General features: G+C 35.9%; 1 protein-coding gene across 12 annotated transcripts in view; it reads left to right on the forward strand.

Annotated features, from left to right (window-relative positions):
* Positions 1-20127, forward strand: part of KDM4C (lysine demethylase 4C) — a 259501-nt gene that overhangs the window by 145958 nt on the left and 93416 nt on the right. For all 12 annotated transcript variants that reach the window (XM_065046062.1, XM_065046063.1, XM_065046064.1 and 9 more), the window contains 4 exons: positions 434-545; positions 17814-17995; positions 18841-19057; positions 20004-20080. In XM_065046062.1, the coding sequence (XP_064902134.1) occupies positions 434-545; positions 17814-17995; positions 18841-19057; positions 20004-20080 (588 nt within the window). The remainder of the gene's footprint in view (positions 1-433; positions 546-17813; positions 17996-18840; positions 19058-20003; positions 20081-20127) is intronic.

Below are 20127 nucleotides of genomic sequence, written 5' to 3' on the forward strand. Positions count from 1 at the left end.
GGAGTTGCGAAAGCTGTATTTCATTTCCTCAGGAATTTTGTAATCTTTCACAAATGAAGCCAGTGAATTTCTGCTTCATTTCTCTAGCCACGGTTAGCTGCTGTATTATACTTCTGGTTCTGCAGAATTATTTGGGCTGTTACTCCTCTCAAACATCACCTGAGCGAAGCAGGATTTATACTCTGTAATTTTGGAAGGTCTGCAGTAACTTATGCCTCAAACCACTTGTGTTTGACAAGGATTGCTGTTTTTTAATTGAAGTATATATTCTGAATTAGAGACAAATGTTTTATTGGTACACTAAAGGTGCTTCAATACTGTGATTGTATTTACAGAATTGACATCTGTGCTTGTTTACAGAAGAATGTTTTTGCTCATGAAAATTAACTTTGCAGAATTACACACTAAATTAGTTGTGTTTTTTCATTTTCAGTCAGCAGAACTTGAAAGAAAGAAAATATCTAAGAGTTGGCGTCATCCACTAAATAAACCCCCAGCTAGATCTCCAATGACTTTGGTTAAACAGCAAGCAACTAGTGACGAAGGTGAGTGTACTAAGTAATACATTTTTCTGACAATATTTCTCTGTCTTTGTGGCGCCATATGTGTAGGCATTTGCAAAACTGATTTCGATTAAATAATTCCTTTCTGCATGGGAAATGCAAAGAGTGAGGCTTCTGAATCCACAGACAGGTCATGTTCTCTTTGCCTGTTTTCACTCAAATTCTTCTAAAACCATTGGATCTCTCTTTGCAAAAAGCTCTGAAAAATAAGATGCCGTTTAAAACAAATATATTCACTGATCAAATGTTCCTTATTAGAACTCACAGCAGTTCTGTTTAAGAATGAGTTCTTAATTGTGTAGACATAAATAAAAGGACATAAGATTCCTTTGGATGTGGACCTTAGGTGTATAGTCACGTATACTGCTTTAAAGCTACATTTTCCTTGTCTGTTTTTTGATAAACATGGACATTTGGAAGTCAGTGTCTTAAAATACTGTAGTTCTCATTCAAGGAAAAGCTACAGACTTCTGGATATCATCAAAAGCTTATCAAGAGTCTTTACATATGTTTTGATTTCCAGGCTTTGCCTAGTTTCATATGGAAAGAATGAACATCGCTTTCTCTGTAGTTTTGGTAAATCCACTTTACTCTCTTGATTTGAAATAGTCATTTAAAAGCCAATTTTGACGCACATGTCACCTACACGTCTTGTATCTCTACATATGCTTTTAACTGTATGTAAGTGGTGTGCAGGTTTGCAAGTAGTGAATACTGTGCAAGAGGTTAGAAGTACCGTAGTTGCACAAACATAGACGTAGAAAAACCTAGTTCTCTTTTTAGATACAATGAAAATAAACTTTCTGTGTTAGAAAGCACCAAAAGGTCTCCTCTCTGTTCCTCAGCAGAACAATTCTTGAGAAATTTTCTGCTTGATTGTAGTTGGCAAAAACCAACTGGAAGCAGGATAAATGGTGGTCTCACGGAATGTGTAAGACTGGGCTTCTCATTTGACATTTAGGTGCTGTAAGTTTGGTTTGGTTTGTTTTTTTTTTTTCCATTTTAAAGCTGAATAGTGACCACAAAATTCTGTTGTTTAACTTAATTGCATAAATAAGAAGCTTAATATTAGGCAGTCATTTTGAGTATGGTTGTGCAGAACTCCACTATAGATTGGAGATATGAATGTTACTGTATACTGTATATGCCTTCAGGCACATCAAGTGATAGAGTGAAGTTGAAATTAAGATGAACCAGCATGTCCAGAAATAGTGTTGATACACGACAGCGATATATAGAACAGAGTTCTGTACAAAATAGCTAAGTAGTTCTGCAGCCCTGAAATTTAGTGCTCTGTAACCTAGACATCACAGTGGCTGAAGAAGCTAAAACGTTACTCAGAATTTCTCAGATGCTCTTTTTGGGAGCTTACTTGAGCAATTTAACTTTGGAGAGCCACGATCTTGTGCAGACAGGCTGCAGAAGCCAAGAAGTTTACGCAAGGCAGGGCTTTGCTTCTTGGAATTAAACATAAAAAGTGAATCTGCTTTACTGAGGAATCACATACACAGCCGGCTGAAGCCAATGGATAAAGCCACATTATTCTATCAAATGTGGCTTGTGAAGTTTATCAAACTGTGCATCAAAACTGTCCTTCAATATGGAAACCAGATACATTCCTTTTTCATATTGTCTTAGCATTTTGGTTCTGTAACGCACAGATTTTTCCAGTACTGTTCTCTAGAATCTCTTCAGTTAGCAGAACTGGAGATTGATCCTCTCACTTCAGCAGAGTTGATATTGTGTCTGTGGCTACAGGTCCAACTCCAGTGTTGCTGTACGCTTGCTTCAGTGTTTACCTGTTATTTGTACCTGCATTTTGCTTGGAGCTCTTATTTTATATTTTAAGTGATACAAAGGTCTTGTGGGACTTCCTGATCTTTTTCATCCCCCCAAATCATTACCTCTAGTCAAAAATAGCTGTTTGTTACAGCTACACATCAACAGTCTTCAGAGACAACATGTCTGTTAATTCATTCTTCTTCTTGTAAGTAAGGAGTATTATGCTTTCATTTAGCACCATTTTAGGCATTGTTGAGCTGGATGCTGTGATTTTAGCTCATCACTCATCAGTACATCTTCCTCCTTGTTCCAAGACTGAAGTCATTGATTTGTTTCTTCCATCTCACCAGTTTGAGGAAGCCATACACACACACTCTCTCTCTCTCTCTCTCTCTCTCTCTCTCTCTCTTTCTCTCTCTCTCTTTTTTTTTTAACTAAGCCTCAGTTTTGCCAGGCAATTAGCTGTTAAGCATCTTTCTGAAAATTAGAGACAGCTTAGCCCATGATCTATATCATATATGGATATGTTTGGATACCTTGAGGGCTAGACAGAGCATATTTCAGAAAGTGTTATGGTAATTTACACAAAAAGGATAGTATTAAGATTCATCTAGTAAAGTAATTAAAGATTTAAATATATGGTAGTTTGCAGTGAAATTGCTCTTTTTTAATTAAAGATTATATTCTTTTTGCCTGCTGATGCTTTTTCAACATTATAATTAAAACATAGTGTAAAATTCTTATTTAAGCAAGGATTTTATATGATATAATCTGACTAGATGATGATGTGATGATACTGGTTTGTTAATCTCGAGGACCCTGCTCTTCATTTGCCACCTTATCCAGTAGTTTGTCAGCTTCCTGATGTCTTACTTTTATGTGAACGTAGCAGCATCCCAGCAATAAGTCGTATGCCTTCCAGTGTTTCCTGGTTACATGACGATTGTCCTTCTGGCAGATGAGGGTGTATTTTTGTTAGGAAAGAAAACTTTGTCTTGGAATCATTTCAAGTATCTGTTAAGCACCTGTCTGCTTATTGATTGGAGGAAGTGGTTAAGAGTTTTATGTAACATGGCAGTTATTGGTATTTCCTAAGTGGAACTGGAATTTGATATTATTTTCATGCATCCACTTCTCATTGTGATCTAATTTATCAGCATGCTTTTGTAAGAACATCAGAATAGAGGCAATAAATTTTGAGTGAGCAGAATGTTTACATCCAAGGCAGAGACTGAAGAGCTGCTGAGGGAGACTGGCAAGCTGAAGCCTCTTTAGCTTTCCTGGCACATGCTGTCACGCGAGTTAAGGATCTGTGGCTAGATAAATGCCAGTCAAAGGAGATTTTTCTGATCATGTTCAAGAATGTTTGCTGTCAGCTATCAGGGGAGTAATCAGTACCAATGTACTAATGACTATGCTCCTCTTTTTGAAGGTGCTTCCTCCATATTCTGGAGTCACCAGGAATGTGATGCTCACAAACTCAGTTCTTGTTTTCTGTGTTTCTTGAGCAAAAATGATGCCCCAAATGGCTATGATACTATAGTCTCTTAGTGCCATAACTTTTGAATTCATCTATTCCTTTACAAGGAGGATTTGTGAACTGATACATTAGCTTATATTTTAATTTACATGAGTCCAATAAAATCATAAATGTAAGCAAAATGGAAGACTAAGACATGGGCTAGTGCTGTTACGAAAAATTAAGAAATCGGGGCTTTATATTTCATTGGCAAATTACGTCACTTTCCCTGATTTGGATAGTCTGTAGCCATTTCTAATACAGATAGTTTATATTCAAATTAATATATTTGAAGTCCTTCAGATACTGGAGTTCTGTTAGGAAGTTTCTATGAATAGAGGTGGTCAAAGGCCATTAATAATATGAAGGCAGCATTCTTCAACACCATCAACTATTAGAAATAATAATTTTGCAAACAGAATACTATCATATTTAAGAGCATGCTTAAATCTTATCAGAGACTTTCTGCATTCACTATTAAAACAGAGTTCTTTGTCAGAAATTATGTTTTTTTGCACAGGATCACTTGGACATTGAGTTTTGTCTTTTTATCATTGCGTAGGCTTTTTTATTTGTTTGTTTCTTTAAGATCTGATTGTTTCTTCTACAGAAAAATGGTTAATTGTTTTTTTGTGGTCTATTGGTGTGGATTTTTTTTTACCCTCCCTGAAGCCTTTTCTTTCATAGTGTGTCTGACTTCTGAGTCTCCTTTATTATGATTATATTTGCAGACTTAATGTCTAAAGGACTGAGCAATGAGAAATACTGGGGACTGAGGAATCAATCCCAGAAATTATAGCTCAGACTGCCAGTTTAGAAAAATAAGTGCAGCAGTACAATGTGAGCTCTATGTCACACTAAAAATACTTATAATTTTTATGTAATGAACCTTGGTCTCATGCTCAATGCGGTATATTAGCTTGTGGTAATATTATTCTTCTGTATTTAATGCAGTTGTATTTCTGCTCACTTAAGCAATAAAAAGGCAAATTCAGCAGAAGGGGAAAGCATACTGACTTTGGATGCACATTGATTGGTTCCAGAGATTCCTTTCCAGCAATATTTGGGCATGCAACATTAGAAACTGTTTTTAGATTCAAGTTGACTAAGATTTCCCATTGCTCTAAATGATATAATAATAGTGTATAGATTGAATTCAGTATGGGTTTCTTTGTATATATTTTTTAGTATTTTAAATGCAGCTCTGAAGTTCAATGTCATTTTGCTTTTGTTACTTTGTAAGATAAGGAAACAGAAAGAGAGAAAAACACTGTGAATTGAAAGAGTGGCTTGGACAAGTTTGATTTGTGAAGATTGCTGATGTTACAGCTGTAGTTTTCCTTATGCTGTAACATAAAATAAAGCTTCTTTGTTTTTTACATTCACTCAGCATCCTGTGAGATGTGCTTGAGCTGATAGTAGCAGTTAAGCCATATAAGGCATGTTCAGTAATGTCATAAATAGGTTAAACATGCTGAAATAGGAGAAAATTACACTTGTAGATGCAATTATGATTCTTTTGCTTCAGAGCTTAAAATGCCAGATTCTGCTTGAAGATTCTTACTTATTTCAGAAAGAAATGTTAACTTTTTTTTTTTTTATGGTGTTACTTGGGAGGTAAGAGAAAAATTTGGTAACCAGTTGATAGAAGCATGTTTATTTTTGCCACATTATATTATAAATTGAAGTATTCTGTTCACTCCCGTATTGTACTGCTCTAGTTTTGAATGGAGTTTTACTTCTTTAAAGTTGTGTGAGTATTAATTAATCAAGTACAGAATCTGCATTTTTCATATGGTATTATTATAGAAAAAGGTGTTTTCTCTCCTCTGGTACTTACATTGCTTCTGATTTATTTAAAATCAATTTTCGAGACTGGATTACCATAAGTTCTAGCACTTGTGTGGTATCCTGAAGACACAAAAAACTTTACAAAACTTTACAAAATTGTGGTAGAATCTGTCATAGGTATTTGGGAAAGAGAGCTGTTGAAAACTATAAACTTTTTCTGAATGTTCAGTACTCTAGTCAACCTTGTGGCCTAGTGACTGGTCACTAGAAATTTTTAGGACTGACAGCTCTGATTATTGCCACTGGTGGCTCTTGTCCATTGACATCTTTCACAAGGAGCTCTTATCTGCTTTAGAGTGGACATCTACAAACACCAAGGCCTAAAAGTAGCCATTATTTTGGTTCAAAAGAGGAATACAAACCAGTTCCTCTAGCATTTATGCCTCATTTGCTGGACAGTGGTATGTGTAGTGATCATTAAGACTCACTGTCCTTTAGATGAACCTTACAACTCTAACTGTGCAGCTGTCTTAGCTTTAAAATATAATATTTTACTTCTTAAAGGAGTGGGTAGAACTGCAGTCTTAGAGAGAGAGAGGCATGTATAATTTCTCATTATCAAGTGTGCCAAAATGGAAATGGTGTTCCTGGTGCATTAGTGAAATCTCTCAGTTGCCTTCTCAAGGGTAGCTGTGGAGTTGGTAGGCAAACTGGATATGAAGTTTGCTAAGGAGACAGGTGTCTCTTCTGTAAGATAATCTTCTGGAGTTGAACGTCTGTTAATTATAATTACGGACCAAAATGAAACACAGAAAATGTGTGACTTGTATTTAATGAGGATTAGTTCCCCAAGGTCTTGGTACAGAGGATTGTCTAACATATTATCCTAGTTCCAAGATATCATAGTGGTATTTTTTTTTCCAGATGCAAAAACAATCTAGCCCATAGTGTCATCATTGCCTTTGTCAGAATCTGAAGCTGCTTTATAAATCATCAGTATTGGAAGTGACTTGTTTTTAATGCCAGTGGGGTTTAACTCAATGCTTTTTCTTGGCTGGGAAGTACGTGTAATATTTATTTTTTTTTTAAAGTAAAAAATAATTGTATTTAAGAAATTGATCCTTGAGGTAACCTGAATGCAGTTGTTGTCTAGTGTATGGAGTGTTTATGGGATAATTGTTTTAGTGATCTGTGCAGGGACTGTAACCTGAAGCTATTATTTTATAATTTGTTTTATAATTCTGATTCAGGCATTGATTTGCCATGTGAATTTGGACGAGCGTTCAAATCTTACTGTTTCACATCTTCCATACTTAACTTGTGCAGATAACTAACTACCCGAGGCCTTGTTTCAGTGAAGAACTTCAGCATAATCTTAACTGTAAACATTCAAGTAACCTGGTTCCTCAAAATTTCGACTATGTTTTACCCAGGGGCACTTGTGCTGGAGTGTTATATTGACATAGGTTAGATTTGTACTGCCTGAGATATAAAGTAACCATAAAACATGTTTTGCCCACTTGGTACTAGTTTTTGCCTCTAGAGTGGCGTAAAACGAGAGTATATTGGTGAATCTGCTCTGTAGGATTTCTAACACTCTAGACAGCTTTAAATACTTGTGTATTTATTTGACTGTATAGTACTCTGCAGTATGGTCAATGAAGATATATTTTAATTTCTAGAATAAGGAAGAAGTACCACATACTCAGTGACCCTTTTAATAGGCAAGAGCTGTCTTAAGATTGAGAAAAAGTATTCTGTATTTTTCAACTTTTGTACAAGATGCACATACCAACTAGTAGATTGGACAAGTTCCGTAGAGTGTTTTAGAAAATAGTAAGAATTAGATTGTATGCTAGCTTGGAAAATTCTTAGAAGGCAGAAAGAAAACTGGGGAGAAAAAGCCTACTGAGTTAATGCTTTTACACTGATAATATAATGCATGGCATGTTTGTTAACTCCAGTGGGTAATTGCACTCCAGTGTTGATTTTCAGGGGTCATCCCTTAAGGTTCCAGAAATTTATGAGATAGTAACTTCAATTAGTCTTTTATGTAGAGAAGTGTATGTATTTCACTGAGTCCTTTATGATACACTAATTTTATGTTGTTGTCATCATGTGTACTAAATATTGGAATAAAGATACAGGTGATCAGGCCTTCAGGTTCAGGTAATCCTTAATTATGTGAAATAAATGTATATCAAAATACGTATTCTACATTTGGAATTGGTTAGCTTAAATGAGTTTTACTGAGCTTTTGAAACTCTATGGCAAACTGGTTTTTCATTAGTAAACCAGCATAGCAATGTAGATCAAACAGATTTTAGTTACTTCCCTGTTCATTAGATTATGGTTTTCCCATCTCTCCTTTTCAAAGTAACTGGTGAGATTTTTTTTCAGCCTTTGCTAGTATTTGTAATAATTCTGTCTCCTCTTTTAAATGGTAGTGGTCCTGTCTGCAGCCAGTCTTATCACTACCTGCTTTTAATCACAATTTAGGTTTTCTCTACAAGAAAGACATAGATTCTCTGACACCAAATTAGAATTCATGTTTTAGCCAAAGTAATCTTTACTGCTGTAATGGGTACTGATCACCCTTGGGAATATCCTACTGGCTAAGCCAGTTAATATCAGAGCATAATACACCCTTTTAAATATTCCGTGTATGAAGGATTTAATGAATAACACAAAATTTTCTTACTTGAAATTAGTTGAAGTTACATGGGATTTTTGTTTAGCAGACCAGTACAGCAAGTATCAGGAAGTGCAAGTACAAATTATGTTTAGCAGTGTAGCCAATGCAATACAGAGCTCAGTCACAAAAAAACCATGAATTTCATTATAAGATTTTAATGATAAGCTCAAGAAAAATTGGAATACCCCACAATCTAAATGCATCGTTCAGTTCTGTCAAATTGTCTTTTTAAAATTTTTTTGAAATCTGAATTTTTATGACCTTTCAAAACATTTTGACATAACTTTTTTGATATTTTACTTTTCTCTCGCTCTCTTTTCGCACCCCCATCCGAAAGCACCCCATTAGTTTCTTTCTTGAGCTAAACCTTATTTAATCCAGGAGCTCTTAGGTTTAGCTTCTAGAGCTCTGATTCAGTATGGCTGTGTTTACCTACAATTTTTATGAGAAATGAAGTATTAATTGATAATTCAACAATTAGACTCTCTAACCAAAAATGTATACATAATTTACAGTACTGTTACTGTACAGTACCATACAAGAAATTAAATTTCTTGTACAGCAGAGAAATTAAAAAGTTTAGAACTTCATATTTTGCTATGTAATCAATGTCTTTCATTATAGAGAAAAAGCCCCACAATTTCTGAAACTGAATTTGCCGATACACTGCAGGAACAGTTTGAAGTTGCCAGTCTTTTTCCCTGATGGACTTTTTTTTTTTTTTTTTTAATTATTATTATTATTTCCTCCAGGACATTTGAAACTATAGATAATGCCTCCCAGGGCTGAGATTATGCTCAACTACCTGAAAAATAACAGATGCTTCTATGCTCTTCATGGTAGAGAATGCTGCTGTACAAAGCCAGGAAACATCATTGGAACATAACCCCAGGCAGCAAAATCATTGTTGAGATTGGCAAAAGCAAATTGTACTGTATTAGCGTCTATGGCTTTTCACATCTGCTGGGTTAAATCAGCAAATACTGGCAACAGCCCATTCTGCAAATGGCCCAAATGTTTTCTGAGAATTTAACTTACTAAGCAAAAACCATTCAAAGCAATAGTATCGAGTACTGGAGCAAGTTTACCACAAACTATTAAACCAATAACATTTGTGAAAGCATTTATTTCATTCACTTGCCCATTTGGAAAGCAGCACAGTACCTGTTTACAAGTACTTTGTTATAAGAATATACTTTGTACTAACACAGATTCTGGGCTATCATTTTCTTTTTGTGTATACAGTTTGTTTTAATGAATTGTTTCAGTTTTCTTAAATATGTAAAGGGATACAGATGCATATAAATAATTGCATAAATGAGAACCAGTATATCAAAAATTACATTAAAGAGATTAATTAATCCTATATAAGTATCGTCTTCAGGTACAAATATGATAGCTGGAACTAGTATGGAGTTTGGTTTTGTTAACTACCTTATAGTATCAGTACTACTATGGCTCATGTATGATACAGTGAGGTTTATAGCAACTGTTACACTTTATTTAAATTCATTAATTGGTTCATCAAGTATTTCTGCTTTTCTTTTGGAAAAAAAAAAAAGAGCACCTGCTCTATCCCCTTAGGAAACAAAATATTTAACCTCACTATGGATTGTATCAGGTAAGGAAATACTACAACAGAGCATTATACTTGCAGTGAAGTAAATGCCATGGTGGTTAATGGATAATTGAGATCTGTGATCACTTGTGATTAAGGCACCCAGAAATCAATTTAGGAAGGCAATAAGCTCCAAGCAGATTCTGTTCTAACCAGAACTGTTTAGCAGAGAGCCAACCAGAAACAAGGTTTATCCAAAATTACTCATCACTCCGACATTATAAAACATAGGTTCCGATTCCATTTAAGAGTTCAAGTACTACACAGCTGATACAGATGGAAGAGATTCCAAAATTCTAGAATGATGATTTGTAATGCACATCTTCCCACTCATACAAAGTGAGGACACTCAAGGGTACCCAGATAATCACCTACCAATCAGGCAAGGTGTCTCAGTCCTTGAGGAACTTTCCTTAGACGGCCAGTCTAAGGAGGAGACTCTCTGCTGGCCTGCTGGTCTGAGGAAGGCCAACCCGAAGGGTGTCTCTGTCAGGCTCCATGTATACTCTAGTTGAATCTGAGCTGTGATAATTTATGGTAGAGAAGATCATTGGAAAAAAATGTGCATACTAACAGACTTGCATGATAAGGTCTCCTTGGGAGGCTATAGGAGGCAGACACGTCACTCTCACTGTGTGAAGATCAATCCACATAGTTATTTTCAAAGCATACCAAAATCAGTGATATATTTAATGATGTACTGATAAGGTGTTTGAGTCCAAGTGTGATATATTCTCAAAGCGTATCCAGTAAAGGTTCTTTGAACTTGATTTAAACATATACTCCAAATTTGAAGGTTTCCGTATTATTCAGGAATTTTCTGGCTGCTTTAAACTGTAACACCTGACACTCTAGCAGAAGTCAAGCCAGTCTTTTTACATGTAAATACAACTTAAGTACCAGTACTGAAGAATTGGGTTCTGTGTTCCTTGTGCCAGAGTTCCGTAGTCTCTGACAGGGTTCTTTTAGATGTTCTACACAAGCAACGTACTGAAATAAAAGTATGAGCACAATATAGCACGTATATTGCAATACACAGTTGGATCACAATAGAAATGTGATTGCCATTACTGGTCTTTGTATGCTCACTGTCATGATGCTGGTGTCACCATTTGCTGGGGAGGAATACATGGGTTGAATCAGCTCAGATCTGTTGTCATTTTGTTTAGTGTGGAACTTTTATACTGTATGTTGAACTGAACCATGTACACGCTTCCCATATTCTGGTCTGTTTGGCTCAGGATGACATTTGCAATCCTCTGATTAACTCAAGGAAAAACATTTACACAACTAGCTGATTCACCTAGCTGATAAGACCATTTATATAAAACAAAGCCCCCCCTTTATGTTGAGATAAATTCTTCTTACTTTGCAACATCTATGAGCAGTTACTCTCTAGATTTCTTGGACGTTAAAAAGCACAGAGCCCTTTAGCACATCCTCTGAGCCTTCTTCAGTTTCAGTTGTTTATTAATTGATCACCTTATACATGGAACATTAAAGTGTAAATTAGAGGAACAGTGCCCTGATTTACAATAAATTATAAAAAAATATTTAAAAAATTATAAAATATACCTCCATCATCAAGAAGACTGCCAGTGTTTGTTAGGCATAATGAAGGAGTGTCTGTTTAATAGTAGGTCCTCTTCCACATATGGGATGCCCAAGATCTCTTCTCTGTCCTAGAAACTATTAATTGAGCATGGAGCTCCTTTCTCTGACATCAGGAAATTATTGAAATTCTGAAAGATAATTTCACATTTGTTTCCTTTGAGTAATACATACTTGTTAATGAACCAAGTCACAGAAGATCCTTTTGGCCCTTATTCATGGCACAAAGGTGATAAGCTTAATTTACAGATGCAGAGGTAGGGGCTAGTTTGAAATTAGAGTTTATTTTATATTGTGCACTTGGAGAGATGTTTTGAACTTTACAAGGATGATAAGCTGGAGAAGTTGTATGATATTTAACTTTGTTTCCTGACTGTGATTGTTCTACCTTAGCAATTAGTTTTTGGGTTCTTGTCTATGTAGATGTTTCCAATGGTGCAAATACAAGTTTTAAATTTTCTTATACAGTGTCTTATTTATATTTTTTTTTCTAAAATTTAGTTAAATTTAATTTTTACACGGTGCAATATGTCACACAGACTTTTTAATGTAAAAATTGTTCATTTTCATGTAAGCTGTTTAATTTTTATTTTATGTAATTTCTCAGGTCTGTCACATTCCAGATAATAAAGGCTTCATGTGAAAAGCAGAGGATTTTCATTTTCCCAGTTGAAGAAACCCTCTACTGTATTTTTATAGTAATGGAACTGAGAAAGTGTGCTGTATGGTTCTTCTCATAGTTGCACTTTGAAGCAGGGAGTGAGCATATAGATCTTAGTATAGTCAGCCTCTGAGTTCGATGCCTTATCTGCTGAAGTTCTCTAGACAAAAATGGTCTCAGGAAGAGAGTGAGTTTGACTATAAGAAGGTGAATCAGATAGTTATTGTTCTTTTGCATTGTTAGCAATTCTGAATTCCTATGAGTAGTGCTCATATTTTAAATTAAGCATAACATTTACACTTTAACATAGTGTTGTGTGGGAACATGTTCTGCTAAGGAGGTGTTTACTTTTGTAGTTGAAGTGATGGCCTTAATTTTTTATATGACGTTTGTAGCTACAGGAATAATTACTATATCTAAGGTAGTGTTATGATTCAGATGGAGATTAAACAGCACAAGGAGATCAATTGAAGACTTTAAAGATCGTTCTTTGAGTATTTGTCAGTGTGCGTATGTGTTATGCATGAGAGTTTGCAATCTCTTCAACAGCACTGTCAGTTGAGCTGCAAATGTATATTGAATTCCCTTGTCATGGCTAGCAGGTTCAAGTCCCATATTTTCTTTCATCATCTCTGACAGCAAGACATATCTGGTAGTACAGTTAAGTTGATTTGATGTTTCTTTACCGAAGAATAATGAGAATGCATTATTCACTTTTCTTTTGATTAATTCTTAATTTGGAATGTGAGTTACATGCTGAAAAGCTGAAAAAAAGCAAATGACACATCAGAGTTATCACCAGGGAATTCTGCTATACACCTGTACAGTCCTGTTCCTGCATTTACTGGCAGTGAACTGTGAGGCAGTGTCAGTGATATGACTCAGGTTACAGCAGACATAGAAGTCAAAATACATTGCTTAGCTCTGTTTCAAGTGTTGCATGAATACAATGCTCTCCGTAGACATACATTGTGTTTTGTGTCACTGCATTGGTTGGCCTGAATCTTTGGGATTGTCAGGCTTGGGCCATTGGTAGCTGCTCTTAGAGCCAGGCCAGTTTATTGCACTAAATATTTGACTAAATAATGGTGTGGATTGTAGAGCATTGTTGGTTGGCATCATTGCATAAGTGACTGTCCATCAAAACCTCTGCCGGAACTGAGAAACATTCTCAGGCTCTTTCAGAAAAATGCCAATATATAAGATTTTTTTAGTGACATATTGTGTTCATTTAGCTTCATGAAAGATTACGTACTGGTCTTGTAAAGTAGATGTATGATTTTTAGAGAGCGCTGTTTTAATCTGTTTCACTGTGGGAACTGATGCTTCCACCATGGCTTTTGCAGGCCTTGAGTACTGAGAAATGGCACTGATATGCAGTTGAAGTAGAAAGTATGCCTGCTTATGACAGTGGAGCTTCTGAGATTTTTCAGTCAGTGTCGACACCACAGATTGATCTCCATTCTTACCCTGAGAATCCTCAGTTAGGGTGGATTCTGGAGTTTGCAGTTGCCTTACGTGCTTTATACCGTTGCATATAGAAAGCATATGAAGGTATGTGGCACTTCCATACTTCCAGCAAGACATACCTGGTCAAAAAACACTGAGCTCACCTGAGGCACCTGAATGTCTACTCTGAAACCACACATACCAATATGAATCAGGACAGTAAATTTGTTTTAGGCTAAGTCACTGATTGCTTTTTGGTTACATAGTAAGTAATGAAAAGGACTCATTAAAGAGAATAAGAGGAATTAAGAAGCACCGAATAAATAGCCAAAAAAAAAAAAAAAAAAAAAAGTAAAAACCCCTTAAGTTTTCCGTTTGTTTTCAGGACATAAATATTACATTGGAATTACCAAATGAACAAGTGAAGAAAAGCTATAAAGTACACCAAGATGGCAGTTTTGGTTACATCAGGTGGTTTTATACTCTATGCTTTCTCTCAAACAGGTTGAAAGCTAGTTTTTCCTTGCTTTTTTTTTGGGTAACCAGGTTCTCAGTTTTTATTCATGGTACATGACTTCTCTGACTTCATGGAAACCAGGAAGGTAACTCCAGTTGTCCTACCTGAGAAGCTGACCTGGAAATTCTTCCTGTCAGTGATATTGGCGCATCTTAGAAAAACCACACAAAGTGAAACTGCTTCAGTTCTACTGATGTAGAATATTTACACATATGTTTGCATGTTTTATCTCGTGACAGAGTTGTTGAAGGCAGCCTTGTTGTCATATGCTGTAATGGGAGTCGTGTCCTCTGTAACTTTTTTTCCTACTATCAGTTTCTTTTGACATTTTGTGGTTTCATTGTGTGGGTGGGTGAATGTTGACTGTAAAGAAATGAACTAATATTTCTGAAACCCTTGAAGGATGATAAAGTAAGCTTGAGGTTGCCTAGGAAATTCTTGAGAAATGAAATACACAAACCATACAGTAGTGATAGCAGAGGGTCAGACAAAGCTTATATTGCTTAAGAGCATCTGTTCTGTCTATTTTTAATTTCGTGTGCTGATCAGGTAACAGTCCTTTCAGAAGTACTGGGCTCCCTGTAGAAGGAGGAGGCATTTTTATTTTCTTGGCTGTGCTTCTGGGCTTGTTATGGTGGAAAAGAGTGAGAGATTGCAGGATGTAATATATAGGAGGATCACATCAAAGAGGTTGAGGTCCAAAATTCATGCAGTAATGAGTGTTGAGAAGATAGTAACCTTAAAGGAGATGGAATACGTAATTAGATATGATAGAGATCAGAGGCAAATGAGGAGGTTTGCTTCTGGTCAATAAATAACTGGAAGTAGTTGATCTAAACACAATGTAAAGGGGAAAAACATTTATTAAAATAGTGTTAATTTTCTTGGAGGTTTTGTAAGATGCAGACCAGTACATCTGCATATGACACTTTGTCCCTCCCTTCACTGGAATGTGGTTTGAAAATAACTACAAAGCTCTTGAAAACAACAAAATGTTTTAAGATTGCTGCCAGCTTTATTCCTGGCTCTTGTATTCTTTCACTTCCCCGATCAGGAGGGGATTTGTAAACATCATACAAGAGGTTACTGAAATTGTGGAGTTTATTTGTAGTTAAATATTATCTAAATATTATCTAAATATTATCTAAATATTATATATATTTTTAATATATATAAATATTATATAAATATTGTTCTCATCGAAAGCAAAACGAATATGGTCATGAACTCAGTAATGTGCTGCAGGCAATGGGAAGCCAGAGCACTATGTGAGAAAATTACAGCTATTGTCCTAGAGTTGATTCCAGGACTGGAAATCTGAAGATAGATTCTTGACTAAAGAAGAGCATGATAGGCTGATATTCAGACCTCGACCCTCATGGGAGAACTATTCAGCAGTGATAAGGAGTGGTGCAATCAAGTGACGTCAATTTCCAAATGAATAATAGATATGGAAGATGTGAGTTAGAACCTTAACGACGAATTTTTAGTCTTCATCAGGCACACTGAAGCCATGAATTTTCTGTGAGGTCACAACTACAATGAAAATATTTAATGTGATGGCAGTATAAGCTCTTGAAAGAAAATAATGTCAAAGAAAGGATTTGGAAATTAAGTTAGCAGAGATGAAGCCATTTGTGAGACCATTCCATAAGAGAAAATTTAAATAGATAGAAATGGAACTAGAGACATAGATTTCAGAGCTCTTTATTTTACAGTTCTGGAAAATTGCATGCAATAGAAAAAAATATGATGGGACAGAATGTTTTTAACGAAAACCGTAGTTAAGCTTTTAACTTTAAAAAAAGGAATTCAGAAAGCTATAAAAGTGATGCCGGCGTTTTATATTTCCATCTCTTACTTGTGTTCAGCTATTTCTTCACTGCTGTTCTTTTACAGCTACCTTATTCACCATAAAGCTCTGCTGCTGAATACTGAGTTGGTAACACCTTTTTTTTTTGCAGATCTTTTGTGTTTGTCCTTCCACCTGGATTATTGCCAAATGTTTATTGAATTGACATTAGTTCTCTTGAGAAACTATAAAAAATGGTATAAAATTCCGATTCAGGATATATCAATTAAATCGTGTTTGCTACACTTAGCTTGCTTGTGGATAAATACTTTAATCCATATTTTATTCAAAACTGATAATAATGGTATCAACTTGATAGTGCTTTTGTAGCAATGTGTGACAATTTGTCATAGGAGGAGACCCATAAAGCCTCTGCTTTTTAGTAAAGTCAACGAAGCCAGTCGTGGGCTGAAGGAATGTGATGAGTCAGCTTAATATACTTCATTAAACATTTCTCTGTTGTTGGAATTTTCTTATTCTGAAATAAACAGCTTTTCTAAAATACATTGTTAGAAAAGCACTGTAAACTATAGACCTTTTTTGCTACCTGAAATTTCTGTTCAATAACTTTCCACATTTTCCTTCCCACAATCGCATTATTTTAATTATTCTAATTGATACTTACCTGCCTTCTCATTGATCATGAAAGATTTAATAGGCACTGTCCACTTGAGTGAACAGAACCACAGACCTCATCATTAATCAGAGCAGCGTATACGGACACAATTCAGAAAAAAATAGCTAACATCTCCTGTCAGCAATACTTTCTCCCCTAGAATGAAAAGACACTTCTCTCCTCATAATCTGCACATTTTGCAGACAGCAAAGTTGCAAGGTTGCCTGTGAAGATACCTTGAGGTTTCTGACTAGCTCAGACATGTGACTAGGCTGAAGTTCTGGTGTTAACAACTGGATCATTAATAATTATACTATTGATTTCACTGGGGAAAGGGTTTTACACCCAGTCTCCTTTTCACAGCTTTCCTTTTCCCACATCTTTCTCAGTAGCAAATGACTACATTTTTTTATTGCTTCTATTGAATAAGCTATTTCTCTTGAGTTTCAGTCTCACTTTATTTGCCACGTTCTCTAGAGGCTTTTAATTTCCTAAGGTCACCTTTGCGGAATTCTGCACAGAAACACTGCAAATAAGTAAAACAAAATTTTCCAGCATCCACAACAGATCACTGATATTACAAAATATTTTTTACTGTAGCGGGGTCCAGCATACATGTCCACCTGCATCTTAGATCTGTTTGTTCACCATTACTTCTTGGCTAAAACGTTTGTCTCTTTTTCCTTTTGGAAAATGAATGTCAGTTTCCATAAAGAGTTCAGAGGTGACTTTGTGGGTGAACAGTGATTAGACTGGTGCTGCTTGGCAGGTTGCAACTTATTTCATCCATAAGGAGTACAGGGCAGAGCGCATGGGGGGATAGGTGGTAGATGTTGGAGGAATTAAGGAGCGGGAGAGACTCAGATACAGTGTTGTGGATATGAATACGAACTGTAAGCACTAGACCTAGTGACCTGCTCTATGTGGAGCAGTCAGCTTGTGACACCGGTGTCAAACCACTTTTTTGTGTGCTTGCCATGTTGCATAATTCTTTGAGCCTTCTGCCTTTGTATTCACACACAGAATTCTTGTAGCATTGTTTTGTCATTATTGTTAGCACACATGACAAAACGGTTGGTTGTCCTCATTGCAGGATTGCAGTGTAAACACTTTTTTTTTTTTCTTTAAAATTCTTTAAGAACTGCCTGAGACTACCTTGATTGAAGAGGAAATTCAAGAGACAGAGACATGGGCCAGGCCTCTGGTCTACCTTTGGCAGACACGAGTACACAATTTCAATGCTGAAAAAGAGTACAATGCAGCTTGTGCAGAAAAGGAACCACACTGTGCTGTTTGCACTCTCCTCATGCCATACTACAAGGTAAGCAAGACTGGAACAGCTCCATCTCCAGGTGAAGTGTGAAACAGTTGCACAGAAATAAGATAAGCTTATGAAACTGATTTGTGTGAGAAGTAAATAAACTCGCTATTGTTGAAATTCAAACTGATACTCTCTTCACCTGCATTAATTCTTGGTAGCAGACAGTGTAGGCCTTCTACTAGGGTTTTTGCAGGATTGATGTTGACTGTATGTGTGCTTGCACTTTAAGTTACACTTTCGGAGGTAGCAAATCCACATAGGTTTGTGTCAGTTAGCTATATCTTTATATGTGCATTTTCAAATGGTTTTTATCAGAGCCTCTTCTATGTCTCTTTCCTGCAATGCTGAAGAACTAAGTGTTTTCACAGTACTTATGTGTTCTTGGGACTAATATTCCCATACAGACAGTGGAGTACTGTTTGATACGGGCTTGTGGAATTCCTGTGTGAAAAGTGAGCTAAAAATACTGCTGTAGTACAGTGGTACTAATTCTGAAGGTGCTAAACTGGAATCCCTACAGCATGGGAACGAGAAAGAAAAGTTTTACTTCACTGGACCCAGTTAAAGGGCTCAAAGGGAGACAGAGGCACAAGCGTTGGTGAACACGGCTGCAACAACACTAGTTTGCAGGCTGAGTGCTGTTCTAGATTTCACAGTTATTTGAACAGAACGGGAGCTATAGAATGACTGTGATAGATAGCTAGAAGCAGTTAATTTTCTCATAAAACTGTTAAATTGTTAGTACAAGAGCTGGGAGGGGAGAAGTCGTTTGATCAGTGTCAAAAGGAAGAGTAAGGCAGACTCTCCTTTCTGTTACTTAAATATAAACTTTGTTTATTTTCCAGCCAGGCAATAATGATGAAGAAAGTCCTACTTTTGGGGAAGCAAACTCAGCAGAAACATTGATGACTGAAAATGAAAAGACTAAACCTCTTATTCCAGAGATGTGTTTTATGTATAGTGAAGAAAACACTGAAAACTATCCATCAAATGCCTTTATCGAAGAAGATGGAACAAGTCTTCTGATTTCCTGTGCAAAGTGCTGTGTACGGGTTCATGCAAGTAAATAAACTAATTGTTCAGTTGGTAGAAATGTAATTTCAAACTTTGTTGTATTGATAAATAATAGTTGACTAGGCTTCTAGTATGTCTTATGAAGTACTTGAAGAACATTTCTTTATGTAATCCTTCCATTGCTGGCTAAATTTATTTATAACTATGTTACTTTTTCTGTTTCTAATTAATGATTGCTTTGAAAATAGTGAAGAATTAACTTCTCTGTAAACTTCCAATAATCAGGAAATTGTGATTCTTGTTTCAGTTTCAGGCTGTTAAATTCCTCTTTTACTTGTGGTATTTTAAACCACTGTGTGATGTTACTATGTTCTTATTAAATAGTCAGGATGAAATCTTTCTGGATTTCTGAATATTACTATTAACTTTAGGTATGCAGTAATTAGGTAATTTAGGTATGCATTCTTTTTTATGTCAAGAGTGACTGATGAATGCAAGTTTTTTTCTCCTGTATCTTCTACAGACAAGTAGGACTTGAATAGTTAACTCTAAGAACTCCATGCGAAATTCTTACATGGAAGTGCGGTATAATTGCATAGAGTAAATGTCAGCTTATTAATTCAAATTAGGCATTTTATACTGCAGAGAGAATTGGTCATTTGCTGTTGAAGACAGAAAATAAGAAATTCCCTGGGGTTTGGGTATTGGGGTGGTTGTTGTTGGGTTTTTTTGCATGTGTTTGTTTTCTGTTTGTTTGCTAGTGGTTTTTTGTTTGTGAGTTAGGTTTTTTTTGTTTAGTTTTTAGCTTTAGGAAGAGTGTCTGTGTGTCTAGTTTATATATTCCATGGACTATGGGATTAGCAGTAGGCCTAGTTTGGAGAAGTCTCCTTGGTCACAGGAGATGTTTATTACTAGTGTTTATACACAGCCGAATGGTATGACATCATAGACAGAAAGGCAGAATATATTAATCAATTCAGCTTTTTTATTCTAGGTTGCTATGGTGTTCCTTCTCATGAAATCCATAACGAATGGTTGTGCTCTCGGTGCAGTAAGGAAGCCTGGACAGCCGTAAGTTTCACATGTTGCTTAGTTATCTAACCCGTTAGGGATTAAGG

This window comes from Columba livia, chromosome Z (genome assembly GCF_036013475.1).
Source record: "Columba livia isolate bColLiv1 breed racing homer chromosome Z, bColLiv1.pat.W.v2, whole genome shotgun sequence".
Classification (NCBI taxonomy): domain Eukaryota; kingdom Metazoa; phylum Chordata; class Aves; order Columbiformes; family Columbidae; genus Columba; species Columba livia.